The sequence below is a fragment of the Cinclus cinclus genome, chromosome 1 (genome assembly GCF_963662255.1).
Source record: "Cinclus cinclus chromosome 1, bCinCin1.1, whole genome shotgun sequence".
NCBI classification, from domain to species: domain Eukaryota; kingdom Metazoa; phylum Chordata; class Aves; order Passeriformes; family Cinclidae; genus Cinclus; species Cinclus cinclus.
The window spans coordinates 10,171,985-10,191,051 of record NC_085046.1 but is presented as its reverse complement, the minus strand read 5'-3'; the positions used below and the strand labels follow the sequence as shown (position 1 = coordinate 10,191,051).

Below are 19,067 nucleotides of genomic sequence, written 5' to 3'. Positions count from 1 at the left end.
ATTTGTACCCCACAAGTCTTGAAGCCCATAACTGCTCTTTGAGAAAGACTACCTCAAAATCTTTGTTAAACTGAAACAAAAAGACAACTTCAATTTATCAATGCTTTGCTCAGCATGGAATTACGGGCAGGTATCTGACCAGTTAAATCAAAACCTTTAAATACTTCAACACAAATCACATTAAGAGTTATCTACAGCTTAGTGAAAGTTAGAAAGTTAATTAAGTCTACATTTCAGATACAATAAACTAAGTTTAAAATCCCATTAGTTTCTAGTTTTAAAATAGAAGGTTTTAAGTATGTCATTAAAGCAAATTACTTCAAAAAAGGTTTTTAAAGCTAAAAGAAGATAAGCATTCTACAAGAGCATTCCAAATCCTGAGCATGTCAACTCTCCAATGATGGAATGATAATGCCCTTAATTTGAATTCCAAATTATCAGCGAACACACATTTTGATTTCACAGCAGCAGAAGGAACAGTCATTACAGATGCACTGAAAAGAAAATGGGCTAATGGTAAAGATTATTAGTTAAACCTTACTGCAGAACTTCCTAAATTTTGAACACAATCCTACAGATGCAACTTTCACATTGAATACAGTCCTTAAATTAAATGGACTCGTGTATGAGAAGTGGAACAGCTGAATTAAATACTAACAGGAAAGGACTAATACAGCACTCAGCTCAAACTCCAAACTTGGTATTTTCCAACTCAGCCCATGCTTGCATTCTGTCTTTCTAACGTTGAGTCAATCCCTCATGCAAAAATTTTCTAGGACAAACTATCACCTACCCATCAACAAACACAGAATTTTCAAAAACTGCTGGACAGTGCTTTCACTGATCATTTAATGGCATGGATGTAAAACTCCTTTTGAGGTATTAGCAGTCTTTAATTAACACACAGAAGAAAAGAGAAAGAGTTCAAGAACATTATCCAACAGTAAATATCCTGATACAGACATTTACTCAACACGCATTTTTTCCATGCTTTTTTTCCTTTCTTTTTTTGCTGCCTTTCACTTCACATACCAGGAGTTGGATAAACTAGACAGGGCCTGGACTACTTCCTGCTTTGCTAAACACACGTAAACAATATCCCAAGACAGGAAAGGAAATATTTAAAGAACTTGCTAAAAAGAGGTTCTGTAGTGCAGCAAATTTCTGAAGTAACTTCTGTAGATCATCATACACAAATAAATTACCAACTACATCCTGGGAGTGTTTCACCTTTGTCTGTCCTCTTTGCTAAATTGATACAGTTTCATGTACTTCCTTCTACAAAAAAGATTTTTAATAGGGAAACAATTGTTTACACTGTAAACCTGTGAAGATTGATTACAAACTGAAACCATTGCATGGCAGACAGTGAGGCACCCTGTAACGAAGTTTCTTACAGACAGGGCACATTAGAAATAATGAAAACTTGATCAACCCAGGACCAGTCCAGCAGCATTACACCATGCCTGATGAACAGAATGTGTGTGTACTGTGTACTGTGAAGCAACTTTAACCAGTGAGAGCAAAACTACATAGTTCCAAAAGTTTTATTCCTTTTAACTACCGTGTGAATAAATACATTCTTTTAAGAGTCTTTATCCTGATGTAGACAAATCAGAGATCCTGGAATTTAGTTTGGATGGAGCAAGTTACATCATTTCAGTTTATTTTAGGACTCTGCATAAACAATTGATGCTTCCCTGATGTTGTAACAAGCTTTCATAAACCAGGGATCATTGACAGCAGCCATTACATTTTGTTAATATCAAAACATGGATTTCATATAGTGATTCCTGCATCTAAACCCAACCAAAGTTAAATTACAGAATCTTGTCCATTAACAAAAAAATTAGTTTTAAGAGTACCAAGTGTTAGATCTACTCTGCCTCTTCAGGATCTGGACACTGGTGGATAACCCTTGCTGATAAAACCATGCTTTTCTGAAATGAGTTTTGCCAACTTTATATAGCTAAGTGATAAAAAGTATTCCAGCATGGAAAGTTCATATGAAGGGCTTGAATTAAGAATGTTCACTTCAGCATTTTCCCCAAGAGAATGAACAGATTGCTTTAGTGTTTTTTACCAAGTCCTAGTATTTTTTACCAATATTAAAGCAGTCAAGGGTCAGCCTTCTCATTAGATTAAACAAATATGGAAAGGTCTTTTCAGGGAAAAAATAATTCTATATGCACTGCCAATCTGAAAAATGTAATTATGTGCAATTACACAAAGCAATTGGTTTGTAAAACTAAAGTCTCTTCTAATTTTCCACAGGCAAAAAAAAACCTCACAACCGATCCAAAAAAAACACACATCCCAGAAACTCCCTGTATGGTAGTAGCATAAAAGAAGGCCTGAAGAGAAAAGCTGTGATCTACTACCCCAGGGAGTTTGAAACACAACCATTTTGGGAAACAGCATTGTTCATTCAATGCTCATAGAAAGTACAGCCATAAGAACTTCAAAGCTGTTGTACTCTCAAAACTCTAAATGCATTTTTTCTCAGACAGGGTATTGGGGAACTACATCCAGTCAAGGTACCAATGGAAAAGTCATGGTTTGTTAGAAAGTTATATTCTTTCCTAACTCTTTGCTATAGTCTCTCTGTGGGTCAAGACAAAAGGTTACAGCTTTGACTCTTCTCTGTAGGAAGGAAGGAGAGGTTAAAATGAAGCACCACTGTGAAGTGCATTAAGGTTTCAAAGAACACAATGGACAGAGATGCTCTCAGTCTTGTAATTTCCCTCAGCTCCTGTCTACTCCCCAGTAAATTCTGACTCAAAGTTGTGAAAAGAAATACATCAGCACATGTAGACATCTGTTGGTTACCAATTGATACAAGAGATGTGCATAATGTTCAGGTATTAAATTCTTCACACTCCACTACTCATGGCTGCTTTGCTGTGCATGCATATCAGTTCCCCAGGAGTCTCCACCTCATACTTCCCAGCTTCCCACACTGAAGCTGTGAGGTCTGCCTGTCTTGCCCAGGAAAAAATACGAGTGCTACATTGCAAGAAAGTAAAAGAAGACAAGGATTTAAAATCCCAAACAACAAAAAAAAAAAAAAAAAAAAAAAAAAAAAAACACAAACAAACAAAACAAAACAAAACAACTGAAAACCAAAAAACCCACAAAACACAACACTACAAATAGAGGGTACTAATTCATAACTACATAGCAGGTGTACCAAAACTATACAGCCCCTATTAATATCATATTGTCTCTATTTAAATGGTCTCATTAAAGAATTTTCAAGTCATTAAGTCTTAAAAGAGGCACCTTTATGCATCAAATTGGCAAGAATAAAAGTCTGAAAAACAACTAAATAAAAAGGAGACCAACCCCAGCAGCTTCAGTCTATTTCCCTATCCAATTTTTACTCTCTAACTTTCATACCTGGGGTATTTCCAAGACACCTACATCACATATCAGCTTGTATTACAGGTCACACAGAGCTGCTATACAGCTGGTTCACACACCAGATTCCACTGTGGTTTCCTCACATTTTATTTAACCTTAATACTGTATCATTAAATTACTCTGATACAGAGAATAAAGAGCAGCAGGTAAACTCTCTGCAAAAATTGAAAAAGGGGAGACAGCAAGGAAAACAAAAATACCAGGCAGATGCAGATGTACAAAAGGAAAAGCCTCAGAAAGGTTAACTGTGCTGAAACACCAGGCAAAAAAAGATCACTAAATACTGATGGGCAAGGCTTGCAACATAAAGGAAACAAATTGTTCTAGTCTCATAGCTAAAAATAAAATGTATCTTTAAAAAGAGATTTGTAATAGTATAGAGGTTGCTACTGAAATCCACATTTCAACTGCAATACTCAAACCCTTATTCAGAAATCCACTAGCATGTTCTCTATTTCCCTCACGAAACAGAATTAATTTTTTAGTTCTATTTACAAAACAGCACTCCCACATAAACGTGTGCACACTCTCTCCCCTCCAACATCCCTACTTCAAAAAAGGCAAGCAATTATTGCAACAATATCATATGGTATGGTTGAAATATTGGGTCATTGATGAATTCAAGATAAACATACTGCTCCTTAGGAGGCAGATTTACTTACAGACCAGCATTACCCAGCTTAAAGAAACCACAATTTACAACTTAAAACACAGTTATGTTAGTCTCACAAGTACACATGGGTAAGTAGAGATTTAATTTGTCTCATACCTTGCTAGTAGACGCCTTGTAAGTTGTCTTTAATTTCTGAGAAAGCTGACTGGTACTATGACTCGCTGTTGAGACAAATTCAAAGGAAGACATTTCAAATACAGCATTAGCTCATTTGAATAAGTATCTGGTATTAATTCTCTTCAGTAATATTCTAAGTTTTGGTCAATAAAGCACAACAAAGTGAATTCAAAAATACTGGTTTAAGATTCTTTGTGGCTCTCTTACCTTTTGTTTTCAGTTGTCCTTTGCTCAGTTCAGCACCATCAACTGTCTGTCCTTCACCCGCTAAGCGCTCATTCAGTGTATCAATCTCCCTACGCACTAACAAATCCAGAAATTCACATTACTACAAAAAACTGACTATCATTAATAACAGCATCAACATACTATTTAAGAACTGTTACAGTTAGTAAGAAAGCTATTATGCTAAGGAGAGGAAAGGAGATCTGCTGGGATTTTATAAAAGCAGGTCTCACCAAGACATAAACAAAGACTCATGCTGAATTTTCCAGAGATCAACCTTGACCCAGATTCCATGCAAAGTATTGGTGGCTTCTAATTACTCTTACTAATAAATGAGGCTAAGGTTTAACAAAACCATTTCTGTGAAATATATGGCCCATCTCTATTGAACTAAACTCATTAAATCTATTGAATTAAACCCAGCAGAAGACAGAAAACTTGTGGCATCATAAACATTTTAGCCACAGAATTAGCACATCCTTTCTTTAAAAAGGTTTTATTAATCACAAAATTGAATTCTCCCTGAATACTTGTCTACTACTAGAGTTTCACAGGAAAGGTGATGTTGAAAACTACTATTTCTTATACTTTGGAATTTATTTTAAAAAAAAACCCTCTATGTGCAATAACTCCAGCACTAGTGTAGGAATTAGACAAAGAACAAAAAATATTAGACTGAACATGAGAAGAGAAAAATTTAGGAATTGTTAGGGGGGAATGAAAAGAGATCACAATCATAACTAGAGCTGTGAGGTGAAAAAAGCAGATAAAGAAATGGAAATGAAGGAAAATAATCATACTCTGGAGACTTCAAATCCACCACTTATTTTCTGACAAGTAGTTCTGAAGGCTGGGGAGGGAAACTCTACTTTTCTTGCTACCAGCCAACTTCTCAGCAGGAGGCCAAGAATTCAGTCACTAAAATTGTCACTAAAAAAATGTGTACTTTTGATGACAGCCTTTAACCAACACAATTGCACGTTTTAAGAGAATAAAAACCCCAAAACATTTTTTTAAAAGCACGCAAAAATTCTGGGGTTTTTTCATAACATGAGTGTCTGGTTTAACTGGGGGAACTGATTAGGTGTGGGAAAAACATTGACTTAGACCCGAATCAGACAGTTTCCACAATTCAGAAGCCAAGACAATGCAACACAGCTTAAAATTCCAGCAAGGGAAATTGAGCAGAGGCTTTACTGTAGTTCTGTACAGGCCTGTGTTACTTAACTTTGGATCCTCTAACATCACCTTGGATCACTTACATTATCAGACAACTGCACTGTCATTAAACAAGTATCTTTTTCAGATAACACCTGGAATTTTTATCTGAATGCTTGACTTCAATATTTCTCAACAGCTGCAGGCGCTGGTTATGCACTGTGTAATTCATTTGATCCAAAACCACCCCATTTTACACTTTTTCAAGCAAATCACTTTTCCAATTTTATTTACTAATATTACATCATTAAAATTAAGCCTGTAAATATAAAACAAAGGCAAAAACTTCAAATTTCTGGATGGATTTTCTGGAGATTGACACAACCAGAGCCTACAATGATAAGTAGACATACCCTTCACTGGCTTTTCACAAGCGTTAAGGGGGAGTGACAGACATCAGTTCTCACTGCTTGTGTCAAAGAGCTAAGAAAGTGATTTTTCTGTACAACTCCTAAACTGCTCACAGCAAAGCTACACTAATCATACTACAATATCCAATGTAAGCGTTTTAATTAGTGTTACTATAACCTAAATACAAACAATTCATAAGTTGACAGAAAAAAAATAGATACCCACATTCCAAATTTTCAATATACAGGTTTTCAAATTCCCGTTCTATTTGTCCAAAAAGTTCAAGGAGTGTATTCCGGACAGCAGATGGTAACTTAGAATCCTAGAAAGCAAAATATTGGGGGGTTATATTTTCTTTATATATATTTGATAAAACTACTCTTCAATCTTGAACTGATTTTAACAGTTATCTCAATGTCCCGGCAAGGAGGGAAATTAAAATTACTGCTAGTGCAGAATACAAAACAAATAGCTCTGTGCATCACAAAGTTATTCATTTTATAGAGTCTTTTTCTTTCAAGGGACAGAATTCAAATCACCTATGGCATTTGTTTTGGTTTTCTTTACCAGAGAAAAATTATAAAATCAGGATACATGTACAATTTATTTAAAAAACAGAAAGTGAGAAAAAACTTCTTTTTACTATCAGTATGTTTCCAGTTCAAGAAAAAGGAATACCTTTGTTTGATAAAGTAATTAAAAATTGACTGTGCAATGGGTTAGAAAGTTGTGAACACAAGTCATCTTACTACCAAAGCTAAAAACAAACTAAAATTTTAAATGTATTTTTAGCATTTACCTACTTTTGTCATTAGCCATAACTAAGTGTGAAGAAAACTACAGTTTCTAACCATTCCCTCCTCAGATATTACTCAAGCATTCTATTCTACAGTTGCTCATAGACCACAATATGTAAATCAGCTTACTACACTTACTATTTACATAGGCAGCCAGCTATAAACTTCTTTTAAAAAAAAGTCTTCACTTAACTGAGTCACCTTCCACCACAGCCCCGGGAATTGTCTGCAGACACAGTGGGAGAGGCTGGCCATGACTCTGGCTGTGTAAGTCATTTCCCAAGTTTTAAAGAGAGAGCAAGAGAAACCACTCATAGCCATGACACAGAGCACACCTGCTTGGTGCCCAATGCAGTTTTACACAGGTTCACAGCTGGTTTAAGCTGTGCCACTGTGCTGGAAGAAATGGGACCGTGCTCCTTAAGCCTCTATACATCATTCCTTTCTTCATCTATCTCTCCCTTGATAGGGTACTTATGTTCAGGCATTCACAGACAGCCAGAAGCACAACATACACTAATTAAAACCAACTTGAAACAAAACTGGTTAAACAAAAATACTAAATACATTAAACACTATTAAAAGAAACACTGAAGTTAGAAGAATTATTTCTAATTCAATTTCCCAATAATTTCATACAGCAAGGTTATGGAAGAAACTAACTTATCCTACAACTTTTGCAACTAAAAAGGAGATGTAGAAAAGTTTCTCAAACCATTTCTCAAAGCCTGAAAGTACAAACAAATCTAAACTTGCAATGAAGTAACCAACATAGTAAAATGCACTCACTTCCTTTCCTCTCTTTAAAGCTGGCTTATTAAAAGAGCATGTAATAATGTTATCTCTTCATCTGCAAAAGTCCTTAGCTAGATCTCATGTGGTTTACAGCTCCACTGTGAAGGGGCATTAATATTCTCTACTTGATAGAATCTGCAACCTAGCTGCTCAAGGTCAACAAAATCAAACAAGATGACAGATAAAACATTTTAAACATCTAAGTATTACAGCATAATACACTCAAGAGTTTGCTAAGAAATACTAAAACAGCTTAACACTTTGGTTTACTATGCAGGGGTGTCAGCATGTCTTGACCTCTCAGCTGCCCTTCAGGCCTTTCCTGAAGTAAGGCTGCAGTAGTTCCAAATGCATGAAGAGCTTTCTATACAAGTACTTGCATTCTCCAACTTCTAGATGACTAGAAGCAACAACCTAGGCTCTGTTAATTCCCAGAAGACAAATGCTATGATTTAATGAAAAAATAGATTCAATTTTAAAAAACAGTTACAACACTGAGAAAACACCAAAATTTCCCCTCAGCTTATCAGCAGACTTCAGTGTGAGGTTTCTTGTAGCCAAACTCCACTTCTATTTCAAACCAACTGTCTGATAAAAATCAAGTTTTGTATCATCTATGCCAATCCCACACTAACACTGTATAGTCAATTTGACAATAAATACTTTTTAAACTTCCATTTGTTTATCATTGCCAGTATTGCTTCTGACAGAAGCCTTACTACAGGTAATCTCAGAATTTTTAGGTGCAACACTCCAAGTCCAGATTGCATCCACTAACCTAATAAGAAAGCTACAGAAGCAGTGGCTGCTGGTCTTTTCCCTTAAATTTAATCCCAGAATAGCACACCTTGATTTGAGCCAAGCAAAAAGAACCCCACACAAATCTGAGTTAGCTCACACTTCTGGCAGGCAGGCAGTATTTGTTTACTTTATGGAAAGGAATGCAGAACAGCGTTCCAACTAATATTTTCCCTATCAGAGTCATCATGAGAAATATTTGGTTTATTCATATTTCTGGGTTCCTACTATCCCAAATGCAAACTTATGAAAGCAAAAATCAATCTTGAACTTTTTCCTTCGCAGGTAGCGGAGAGAGGTTGCAGTGAATGAACAGACTGGGGTTTACACTGTTTTATGGTTTTAGCATTCAGGTAAGAACACACAGAAGCTGATGAACTCCACGGGTCTCAACACAACTTGAAACACTGTCAACATTCATATCAATGATCTCCAAAGGCAGTAAGCACTTACAAGCAACAAAATCAGTTGTTTCCGCAGCTTTACTGGACATACTTCAATATTTAAGTTTGTTTAGCTTCTCCCCATAGGAAACACATTAAAAAGTGATGCAAGCTCCTAAGCACCACCTTACCTGCCCTTCCAACATGTCTCTCTGCAGCCCAGCCCGTTCCTGCTCGGAACTGTTGGTTCTTCTAATGGAAAGGCTGTGTGATTTACGTTTCTGCTTTGCTTGGCGAGCAGATGCACAACTTCCACTTTCTATTGGCATTACTTCAAAAAAACAGCTTCACAGAGGCTCCTGTGACAAACTAAGGACAAGCATTGCACATTACAAATTTGCTTCACCAAACAAACCACAATTTAGATATTTTTCTCAAAATGGAAGTATTTAGTTCTACTAAACTTTGGAGTTGTTTGGGTTGTCATTAAAAAGAAGAAATCCCTCTTACTTACAGCTGTTCTTCAAACAACATTAAGTTCAAAGCCATATGCATATATGTAAATAGAATGGAATTGCTACCGCATTATTTATTCATTAGCTAACAAACCTCCACAAAAGGAAAATAAATTCCACTTCCTTGCCCATTTTGGAGAACACCAGCAGAGACAGCCCCAAAATACTTCCCAGAAAGAACTATTATGCAAACTACAGTTCACTGAAATGCATGCAAAATTAAAACCCAGCTGGAAAATGAAAGCAAACATGGTAATTTAGGGACACTGTCAGGTTAAACATGTATTACTCAACTTTAAATGTTACTTTACAAAATTTAACGGATGTCCTTGTTCAGACATAAGCAGAAATTAATTTTCATGACAGAAGTTCTGAAAACTACCTTCCACCATTTTTGGCAGCTCGTGGTTTCACTTCCCTTAATAATGAAAGTGCCCATGAGCTTACTAGAGAGTAGTGAAAGTGCACCTGACTTAACAGGCTGCTGGTGATGTGATTCATTTCTGTCAGGTTGATAAAGCCAAATATATGCATTTCAATATGCCTAAAAACACCCGACAGTATCTCCAAACAGTATTACCATGTATGAGCTACTGCTTCCCCTGTTTAAGAAAAATCAAATTATGTCTGGTTTATTGCATAAATGTGGAGGATATATATGAAAAATCAAATTATGGTTGATTGCATAAATATGCAGAATATATGTTCTTTACTGTCAAAATCTTACTTTTACAAACATTTAATTACAGGATTTTTAAAATTTAAACCCGGCATTCAAAAGATTTTTTTTATTTCACGGGGTACCAGTTGTTAAACGTTTCAGGTGTTTCAGGATTGATTACCCAAACTTTTTCAATCATGCACAATGAGACCAAAATAAAAATTCATTCTCCAGCATAAATCATTTCTGAAACAACAATTAAAACTTAAAATAGATGCAATAGTCTGCAGAGAAGTAGGAGAGCAGAGTTGGCAAAGCTAACCAGGCAACTGAGCTTCCTTTTAAATAAGTTGATCAGAGAAAATTTAAACCAAACCCAGGGCCACTTCCAATTTAAGATCCACCAACACGCTGGATCTCACGCTAGGAATGAGCACCATGGCTATTAACAAGATCAGGCATTAACCAGTTCAGGGGTTTGACATGGTGTTTGCAGCTTTTTAATAGATCATAAAGCCAAGGAAAAGCATACCTTATTAAAAACACAGTATGCATTGTGAATAACAAGAGCTTGAAATCTCTTTTTGGTTTCGTATCACAAAATATAAATGCATAAAGATACAGACATTTGTATCAAAAATGGGACTAGATTTATTTAAGATTTTCATGCCCATCCATCCTTATTAAAAAACTTGGTATTTTAATTAGCTTTTGGAATGACCGAGTTCCAGTAACCTGACACAAATTCCATAGTGAATCTTAAATAAAATTTAGGTTGCACCAGTGACCTGTACTGTACTAATTTTTTTTTCGTATCTTCTGGATTCCACAGAGTCCTCCCCTGCACCTAATCCCATCAGAGCTTTCTACGTGTGATTAATCAGTAGTAACTAAATAGCTATATTCACAAATTAAAGAAGAGACTAGAAAAAACTACTATTGGGTAGTTCCCTATTTGCCTAAATTCTGCTATTCACTGTGGCTAGATTCCTGTACAAAAATGTTTTTAAGTCCATCCCATAAACAGTTATTGCCAGTTTTCTGGGCTTCACTAAGTATCTTCCTGTTGATGAACATATGGTTAAGAATGAGGAACAGGTTTTCCATGCTCAACACATTTCTATTTCTTTTCAAAAGAGGATCAGATCCCAAGCACACATATATTTTTCTCCATCTTCCAACCAGCTTCCTATCTCCCTTTGGAACCACCACTCTTTCAATGGCTTTCAGCTACCATATTCTGCAGATCTGGATTACATTTTAAGGCCAGAAGCATCAGTGTGCACATAGGCAGGTTTGTTAAGACAGTTTTATTCATACACATAGCTACATATAATCCCATAAATCCATTAACACCATTTCACTTAAGATCTGGGGCGGAGGGGTAAAAAAAAAAAAAATGAAAAAACAAAAGGCAATTTCTAATCCCTGCCAGATGTGGCTCCTGCACTGTTAGACACAAAGATATTAATGTGGCCCATGCCTTACCAGCCACTGTTTTAACTCTGTTAGTTTCCACTTGCCCTTTCTGCCAAGCTACTTCATTTTGGAGGATGTCACCAAGCAATATCCCTTTTCTGAGTGCTTAATAAAATCACAGAATGATTTGCATTGGAAGGGACCTTTAAAGGTCATCTAGTCACACTCCTCTGCAATGGACAGGGACATCTTTATCTGCATCAGATTGCTCAGAGCCCATCCCACCTGACCTTGAATGTTTCCATGGGTGGGGTATCCATTGCCTCTTTGGCCAACCTGTGCCCATGTTTCACCACCCTCACTGTAAAAAAAGTCTTCCTTCTATCTAATCTCAATCTACCCTCTTTTAGGTTAAAATCATTTTTCCTTGTCATATCACTACAAGCCCTGGTAAAAAGTTCCTCTTTCTCCAAAGTTCACTTTAAGTATTGAAAGACCCTGATAAGGTCTCCCTAGAAAAGCCTCTTGGGCTAGAAACCCCATCTCTCTCAGCTTTATTTTCCACGGAAGAGGTTTGCAGCACCCTGGTAACTTTTGTGGCTCTCCTCTGGACCAGCTCTAACAGGTCCACATCTCCTTGTGCCATTGCCTGTCACTGGCTGCATGCACACATTTCTTCCTCACGTCTGGTTTTTCATGCCCCAGTACCCCCAGGTCCCTCTCTGCTGGACTGCTCTTAATCCGTTCACCCTGCAGCCTGCAGTGATACTGGGGACTGCTCCAACCCAAGGCTGGACCCAACAGGACCCTGCAGCTGGCCCTGTTGAACTTCATGAGGTTTGCATGGGCCCCCTCCTGAAGCCCATCATGGTCCCTCTGTGTGTTATCAATTAATCAGCTGCAGCACTCAGCATCAGTACACACAGATTTGGGCAGCTATACACTCTAGCACATAGAATTTAAAGGGACACGGTCATATGCGTGAGATTACATCTTTACAGAGTAAAATTCTCACGTTCACTACATGGAAGTTTCTACCTTTGCAGCTCGTGAGCAAACGGAGCAGACTGGGTAGGAAACATGGCTGTTCCTGTTTCTGTTTGGTAGCAGCACTTCACCTGCAGCCAGCGTCGCTGCCAGGGACTGCCCTCTCCTCATGCAGCAGCATGACACACCACCCATGCACGTTCTGGAGAGGGCAAACATGCAGCTGTTCCCAGGCTCGGCAGGAGGGTGCACACAGCCACAGCAAAGCTGAAACCGAAGAGGCCACAAGCAGGCATGTGCATACAGAGGATGGGAAAGAGAAGCTAAGGGGAATAGCTTCATTGCCTTTAATATTGTTCTGAATCCCAGCAAACAGCCGTACAAACTTTGAGTAATGGAGCAATAATCAAAGAGGTGTTTTAGAACAAGGATTTAAATTCAGTTTTAAAATAGTGACAGTGTCCCTTTAAATATTGACTTCATTTTGACAATTTCAGAACTTTTCCAATTCTAATTGCAGCAGTAAGAAGCTATAGGTTTTTCAAGAGTAGATTTCACAAAACAGATCCTTGGCAATATGATGCTAAAGAAATAAGGTGCTCATTTCTAGCAGTTACCTGATTCCCTTTATTACGTAAGGTTTTCAAACAATGAAAATTACCTGTCCAGAATATCAGTGTCATGTTACATATCCTATGAAAACCATATTAAATATTGATTAGTGAAACAGTCAGTAGTACACAAACCAGTCTTTCAATTTTTTGAAACTTTTGTAGTTAGAACACACCAGACAACAGGAAAGGGGGGATAAGGGAAAACATAAACACAAGTCAAGGCTAAGCACCAAATCCCAATCAAACCAAGTATGAAAAAAGTGTCTCAAAACATCCGTTATATATTATAAGACAGATATAGTTAATCTTAACTTTCAAGTGCTCCAAATGTGTTCTGAAAAGAAAAATTCACTAAGGTCACTTTCCTTCTACTCAGTAATGCCCCAAGTAGGATGGAAAAACCACCAAGAAGTATTGAAAACTTGCTTCCTGAATCAAAAGAAGCTAATTTCACAGAAGCAAAAAATTAGCAATCAAGCATAAAAAAGGCTGAACAGAAGTATTTTCTGAGAAAAAAGGGAGAGGGGAAGAAAGAGGAATTCGTATTGTATACTAAACTATTTTTAGTAAGGGTGGCAGTTCATAAGTAATGTATTACTAAAAAGTGAGATTAAGAGATATACTGAGCTATTCTGCTCAATCATTTTGGAAAACACTACATTTGCATAGACTTCACACGATGATCTGTCAAAGCCTTGAGAGAGCCTTTCTAACAATGTAAATCTACAGAAGTAGGGGAGTGAAGGATGCCCCAGAAAACACCTAGACACAGGTGGTTACTGCTTGCTGAATGCAAAGATGCTCTGGTATTTCAGATATGCTGTTTAATTTAACCCACAGGATATTTTACAGCCTGTTAAACTGAAGTTCAGCCACCTACCTTTCTGTAACAGATGTACTCAGTCACAGGAAATATTTCATCACAGTAACAGTAAAGAGCAGATGTGTAACCAATTACTGTTTTAGTCAGCTACAACAGAGAAACAGCACCAGCAAAGAGTGCACACACTGGCCTTACCAGACTTAAAAACTCACTGCAGCAATAACTAATCGTACTTGCCTACTTCTGCTCTTGAACAAAGAACAAGAAGGCTGCTGAAAGGAAAGAATTCCTGGGGTATGCATGTTGCTGAAGCCAGAGAAAAAAGCTGCTTTAAGATGTGTCAGAGCACAGACAGAACGGCTACACTATCGCATTTCCTTTTTTGTTCATTCAAGACAACACACAAGTCTGTAAAGGGAAAGCATCAGGAGGATTCAGCAACATCTTCCCCAACATCTCCCTGCTCCATTTTCTTTAGAGTTTAGAAATAGCAATAATTACTATTTAAACGATTGTATCAAATGAAAAAAGAAAACCAACCCATACAATTTTAGTATGTTTGTGTGTGCTTAAATCTCTTCATTTCATGTCTCCCATTTTCAAACATGGCTTATAATAAAATTTCCATGTATACTACATAAAACAGGCATTTTACAATCATAATTGTTGTCTACTGCAGCATTAAAATCTTACAATACAAAGATTCCCATTAATGTAGGGGAGTGTGTGGGTTTGGGATTTTTTTTCCACAAAGCTGGGAGGGAAAACAGAAAGAGAAGAGAATTATTACAGTTATTAAGTTCTTAATTACATGGAACTCAGTTTGACAGCATTATTCACGAGTTAAGGGAATTTTAGTATCAACATATGCCACTACACTCTTTTATTAATATGTAAAGAAATCAAATTTAAAGGAGTAAAACTTCCATTTTTGGGTCTTCAATGAACAATTTGCCTCAGTGATGCTGTACATTCAAGTGCCATTAATTCAATGCAAGCCTACAAGCACAATACAATACAAGACTACAGCACACCTGAGAAAGATCAGGTTAAACAAACTACTTTGTAAGACTAGTTGTTTTGCTAAAGGTAAATATTTAGGAAACAAAACCATTCCAGATCACAGATGATGCTAGAAACACTAATGAGCGTGCTCAAACCTTGTGAAATCCACTCAAGCATTACAACATTGATTTTTTTTTTTCCTAAATATAGTGCAGCTTTCTTTCAAATGAAACTGAATGTTCCTCGAAATGTAAAAGGGGAAAGCAGGCATGCACCACTGAAGGTGACAACCTCCTTTCAAGAGAAAACAGAGTAAAGAAGCTGCACCAATACATTTTAAGTATGTTATACAGCTGAAATCAAGGATAAAAACTATAACACATTAGTGAGTACCTACTCTAAGCAAGCTTCTAACACCAACATTCAAATGTAAGCCAGCCCAGTTTTGCTACTAGCAAGCTTTGATCTTGCTAATTCAACTGTATCAGCAAATGCTGCAGTCACACCAAAATGCAGGGCTGACCCAGCCTGCCATACAGTCTGCTAAAGCAAGAAATGCTACTCTCACCATACAAGCTTATATTATCTAATGCTAAACAACATTAAGTAGCAGACTTGGATTTTTTTTTAAATATAGCAGAAACCTTCTGGAGTCCACCAATAATCATCAGACTAAGACCTATTTTGTGAAATTGCTGATGTCCTGAAAGCCTCCCTTTGAGACCAGTGCCACCTGTGCTCACTGAGGATGCTCATTGTTACAACTAGTTTAAATGGTGAAAGGTATAATATACTCTTATGTTTGACACCAGTTACTAACCTATCAGTATATATTGTACCTTCTTTTATTCATAGGTATTGATGAACTGACTTTATTGAAGAGCTCAACAGGGAGCATCAGGTCCTGCTAAATTACTTACAGCCAGTTAACTCCTAAAATATGTTTCAAGGGTACTTTATTTCCTCAGCTGCTTCACAGACACTGCAGCTCCCATTTCTGTATTATCAAATCCCTAATAGCCTAGAAGTAGCTTACATGCAGGCACAGGGATGCAAATACAAGACGTGAGGGTGAGGAATCCTAAGGAAATTCAAAGGTAATTTAACCAGGTGTTTGTTCAAGGAAGTGCTGCATCACACCCAGAAGCCAGAATCTCATTCTGCTAGTCTCTATACAAATAATATTAATGTACTTCTCATGGATGTATTGGATGAATTGCTATTATGGTCTTATTCAAACACAATAGCCTCTAGTATCAGCTCTTCATCTGGAAATATATTACTTGCCAGTAAATTAGAATCTTTTAGTTCTTAAGACTTGAACAAAAGCATGTAATTTTGTCCCTATATGTAATACGTCTAGGAAGCTCCTCGGGAGCATCAATAAATAATCTCTGTACAGCACATTCTTGAAGCATTACCTCATATGGTCTAGCACAGAGAGCTATGGAACCTAACAACAGTCCGTGTAAGAGCACTGTGAGCACCCAGCCGACCATCTTCAACACCAAGCCTAAAAATAGCCAGTACATACTGCTTGTGGATGAGAAAACACAAATCACTCTGACTTGCAAGGAGACCATCCTGATTCATATCCATTCCTCAGGGGTCATTCACAGAGCAGTAACCAACTCTCCCCACAGGGCTTTGAAGGGTTGGCCTCCAAAAAAAGCCCCTCATCCTGGCTTTCACTTCACAAGACAACCTACTAGTCTTAGCTCCAAGACTTAAAATTCCATGACATAAAGTGATCCTAATCTCACCTCAAATTTATAGAATGCAATATCACTTAATTCCTCCTTACGTGGCACATACTGGTTCTGGCTTGTAATTTCCGGATTTCATAGAAGTAAGATCTTCTTGTAAGACATTATTACCACACTCCCAATATTTGTCTTGTGAGTGTACCAAAAAACTTAAGCACTTCAGTCCATACTAAAGACTGCATGCTTCAAACAAGTCCTGAATTAAAGAAATAGATGGTGGAAGGGCCTGTCTATATTAAAGAGGCAGTCTCATCTTAGAATCTTTAGATTTAACATGATCAGCCTAGTTCAGGAACAAACATACACATAAACAACTGGCATTAAAAAGACAATCAATGTTACAGTTGGCCTCTGCCTTAAATTCTAGCATTTGGTGCCAGCACCTTTTCTTAAAATAATTGCCCGGGTCCACAATACTCAAAGTTACATCTAAAGTTATTACAAGACAGGTTAGAGCTGACACCGTGCACAAAGATTATTTAATCTAAACTATTCATTAGAAAACATACTTGTGGGTTCTTGGGGTTACCAGGTCTCTTTCAAAACTATCAAGAAACGCCAACAGCAGACTTCCTTGGAATGCAGTTGCAGAAATTTGCTTAAGGAGAATGATGAGGTTTTAATGTTGTAAAATGGGTGCCTGGACAATAGATGTTTGTATGTCAAGGTGTACTCAATGACACTGAATAACTTCAAAGAAGCTGTTCCACCAGTTCCTTACGTAAACATTCTATGACATTACTGTTATAGAAAGCCCACTTTAACCACCATAACAAATTAAATTTGACAAGCTGGACAAGAGAGATAAAAACACACGCAGAAGTTTCTCTTTTCTCACAAACACCAAGATGTCCTTGAGCCACAGATTAACACTTAACTTGAAAGAACTTTTCCTCATCTTTGCATAAGGAACGGAACCTAACATCCACTCAACATCTGAATATGTTAAGCATATCTATTCCTACCTCGAACTTACTTTCACACGGTTTTATCTCAGAAAAACAGAGAACTACTGAAGATGGCTCTTCACAGACAACTTATATCCATCTTGAACATCCTCCCACTGCTGAAGGCCACATTTGCCCCATGCCACCACAAACAGTGCTCCCCTCATCATTTAGCTGTGCCCCACTTCAGAAATTTGGGCGTTTCACGTTTCCTCCATTTGTCCAGGTGTCAGAGGATCTGACCTCCACCTGTGAACTACTGGGGCTCTACGCGTGGCCTGTCCTTAGGATAGGGAGCAGCACACGAACTAAAGTTAGCCAGAGGAGTCTCCTCAGCAGCACCCTCGGCTTCCCTACCCGCAGACCTGGAATCATCCCTACAGCCCCGTGCTGGAAGCGCTTAAAAACCGCGACACACAGAAGAGGAAGGAGAGCTTGTTTTCGGTTATTTCACGTTTTTATGTGAGAACGTGCAAGTCATTTCACGCGGAAATAAAGCGGAATAGGACGGGCAGGGAGGGGGTGCCCGGGCAGGAGCCCCGGTTTGCGCCGCGGGCCTGGGCGGCGGCGGCGGCACCACGAAGGCACCACCGCGATGGTGCCACGGCCACTGCCCCGGAGCCGCCCGGACCCCCGCACCCCTCAGCCCCTCGGGCGGCCGCGAAGATGGCGGAGGGTCCGCGCCCCGCTGCCCCCGCACTCACCTGTCAGCCGCGGCGGCGGGCGGGGAGGGGCAGGGCCGCAGGCGGCGCGGAGAAAGAGGAGGGAAAGGATGAGGACAACGAGGAGGAGGAGAAGGCGGGAGGGGCAGCAGCAGCGGAGACAGCGGCGGCGGCAGCAGCAGCAGCAGCAGCGACGATCGCGGCGCCGCTCGGGCAGGACGCGCCTCCCTAGTGCCGAGCCCTCGCGGCGACATCCGGCGGAAGCGGCGCGGCCCCCGCTCCGAGCCGCGATGGCGACGGGCTGGCCCCGCCACAGCCTCCCGGCCACCGGCACGGCCCCGCGGGCTCGGCCGTGCCGCCGGGGCCGGGCAGGAGCTGCCCCGCCGCCACCCCGCTCCTCGGCCCCGCAGCCGCGCTGCTGCCCGGGTCACCGCAGGGCCGGAGGTTAAACAGCGGAGGTGTGTCCGTCCAGACCGTGGCCCCTCGGGGTAACACTCTGTGTTCGTCTGCCGTTACTGTTGCCGATTAAACTGCTGCTGCTTTGCCTAGTCAGTTACCTCCAGTAACACTGGATCAGGTGGACTGACAAGGGAGGTGAAATTTTGCTGAAACACCACTGGAATTCCACAATTTTTTATTAATACAAAAGGGCTGGGAGATACCGAATGTGGAGTTTTTCTACTGTGTCTGCAGACGGAGTGACAGAGGCAGCGCATCAAAGCTAACCACGACGTTCTGCCAGTAGGCTGTTCACTCTGAAGCCTACAACGCGTAATTGAAATGTGATTAATTCCTCTGCTGATTAACACTTTGAATAAACCTCAACCTAAAACTCTTATTCATTATAGCAGATAGTGAAAGTCAAAAGAGGCCTTTGCCTAATTATTT

At 39.0% G+C, this 19,067-nt stretch overlaps 1 protein-coding gene across 1 annotated transcript in view; it reads right to left on the bottom strand.

Moving 5' to 3' along the window:
• The window catches only part of WDR37 (WD repeat domain 37), a 43,756-nt gene extending 25,413 nt beyond the window's left edge, over nucleotides 1-18,343 (bottom strand). Inside the window, exons 1-5 of the mRNA XM_062506630.1 lie at nucleotides 18,222-18,343; nucleotides 8,972-9,149; nucleotides 6,233-6,329; nucleotides 4,421-4,516; nucleotides 4,193-4,257 (exon numbers count right to left, since the gene is read on the bottom strand). Coding sequence (XP_062362614.1) covers nucleotides 4,193-4,257; nucleotides 4,421-4,516; nucleotides 6,233-6,329; nucleotides 8,972-9,109 — 396 coding nt within the window. The 5' untranslated portion in view covers nucleotides 9,110-9,149; nucleotides 18,222-18,343. The remainder of the gene's footprint in view (nucleotides 1-4,192; nucleotides 4,258-4,420; nucleotides 4,517-6,232; nucleotides 6,330-8,971; nucleotides 9,150-18,221) is intronic.
• Between the last annotated feature and the right edge of the window lie 724 nt (nucleotides 18,344-19,067).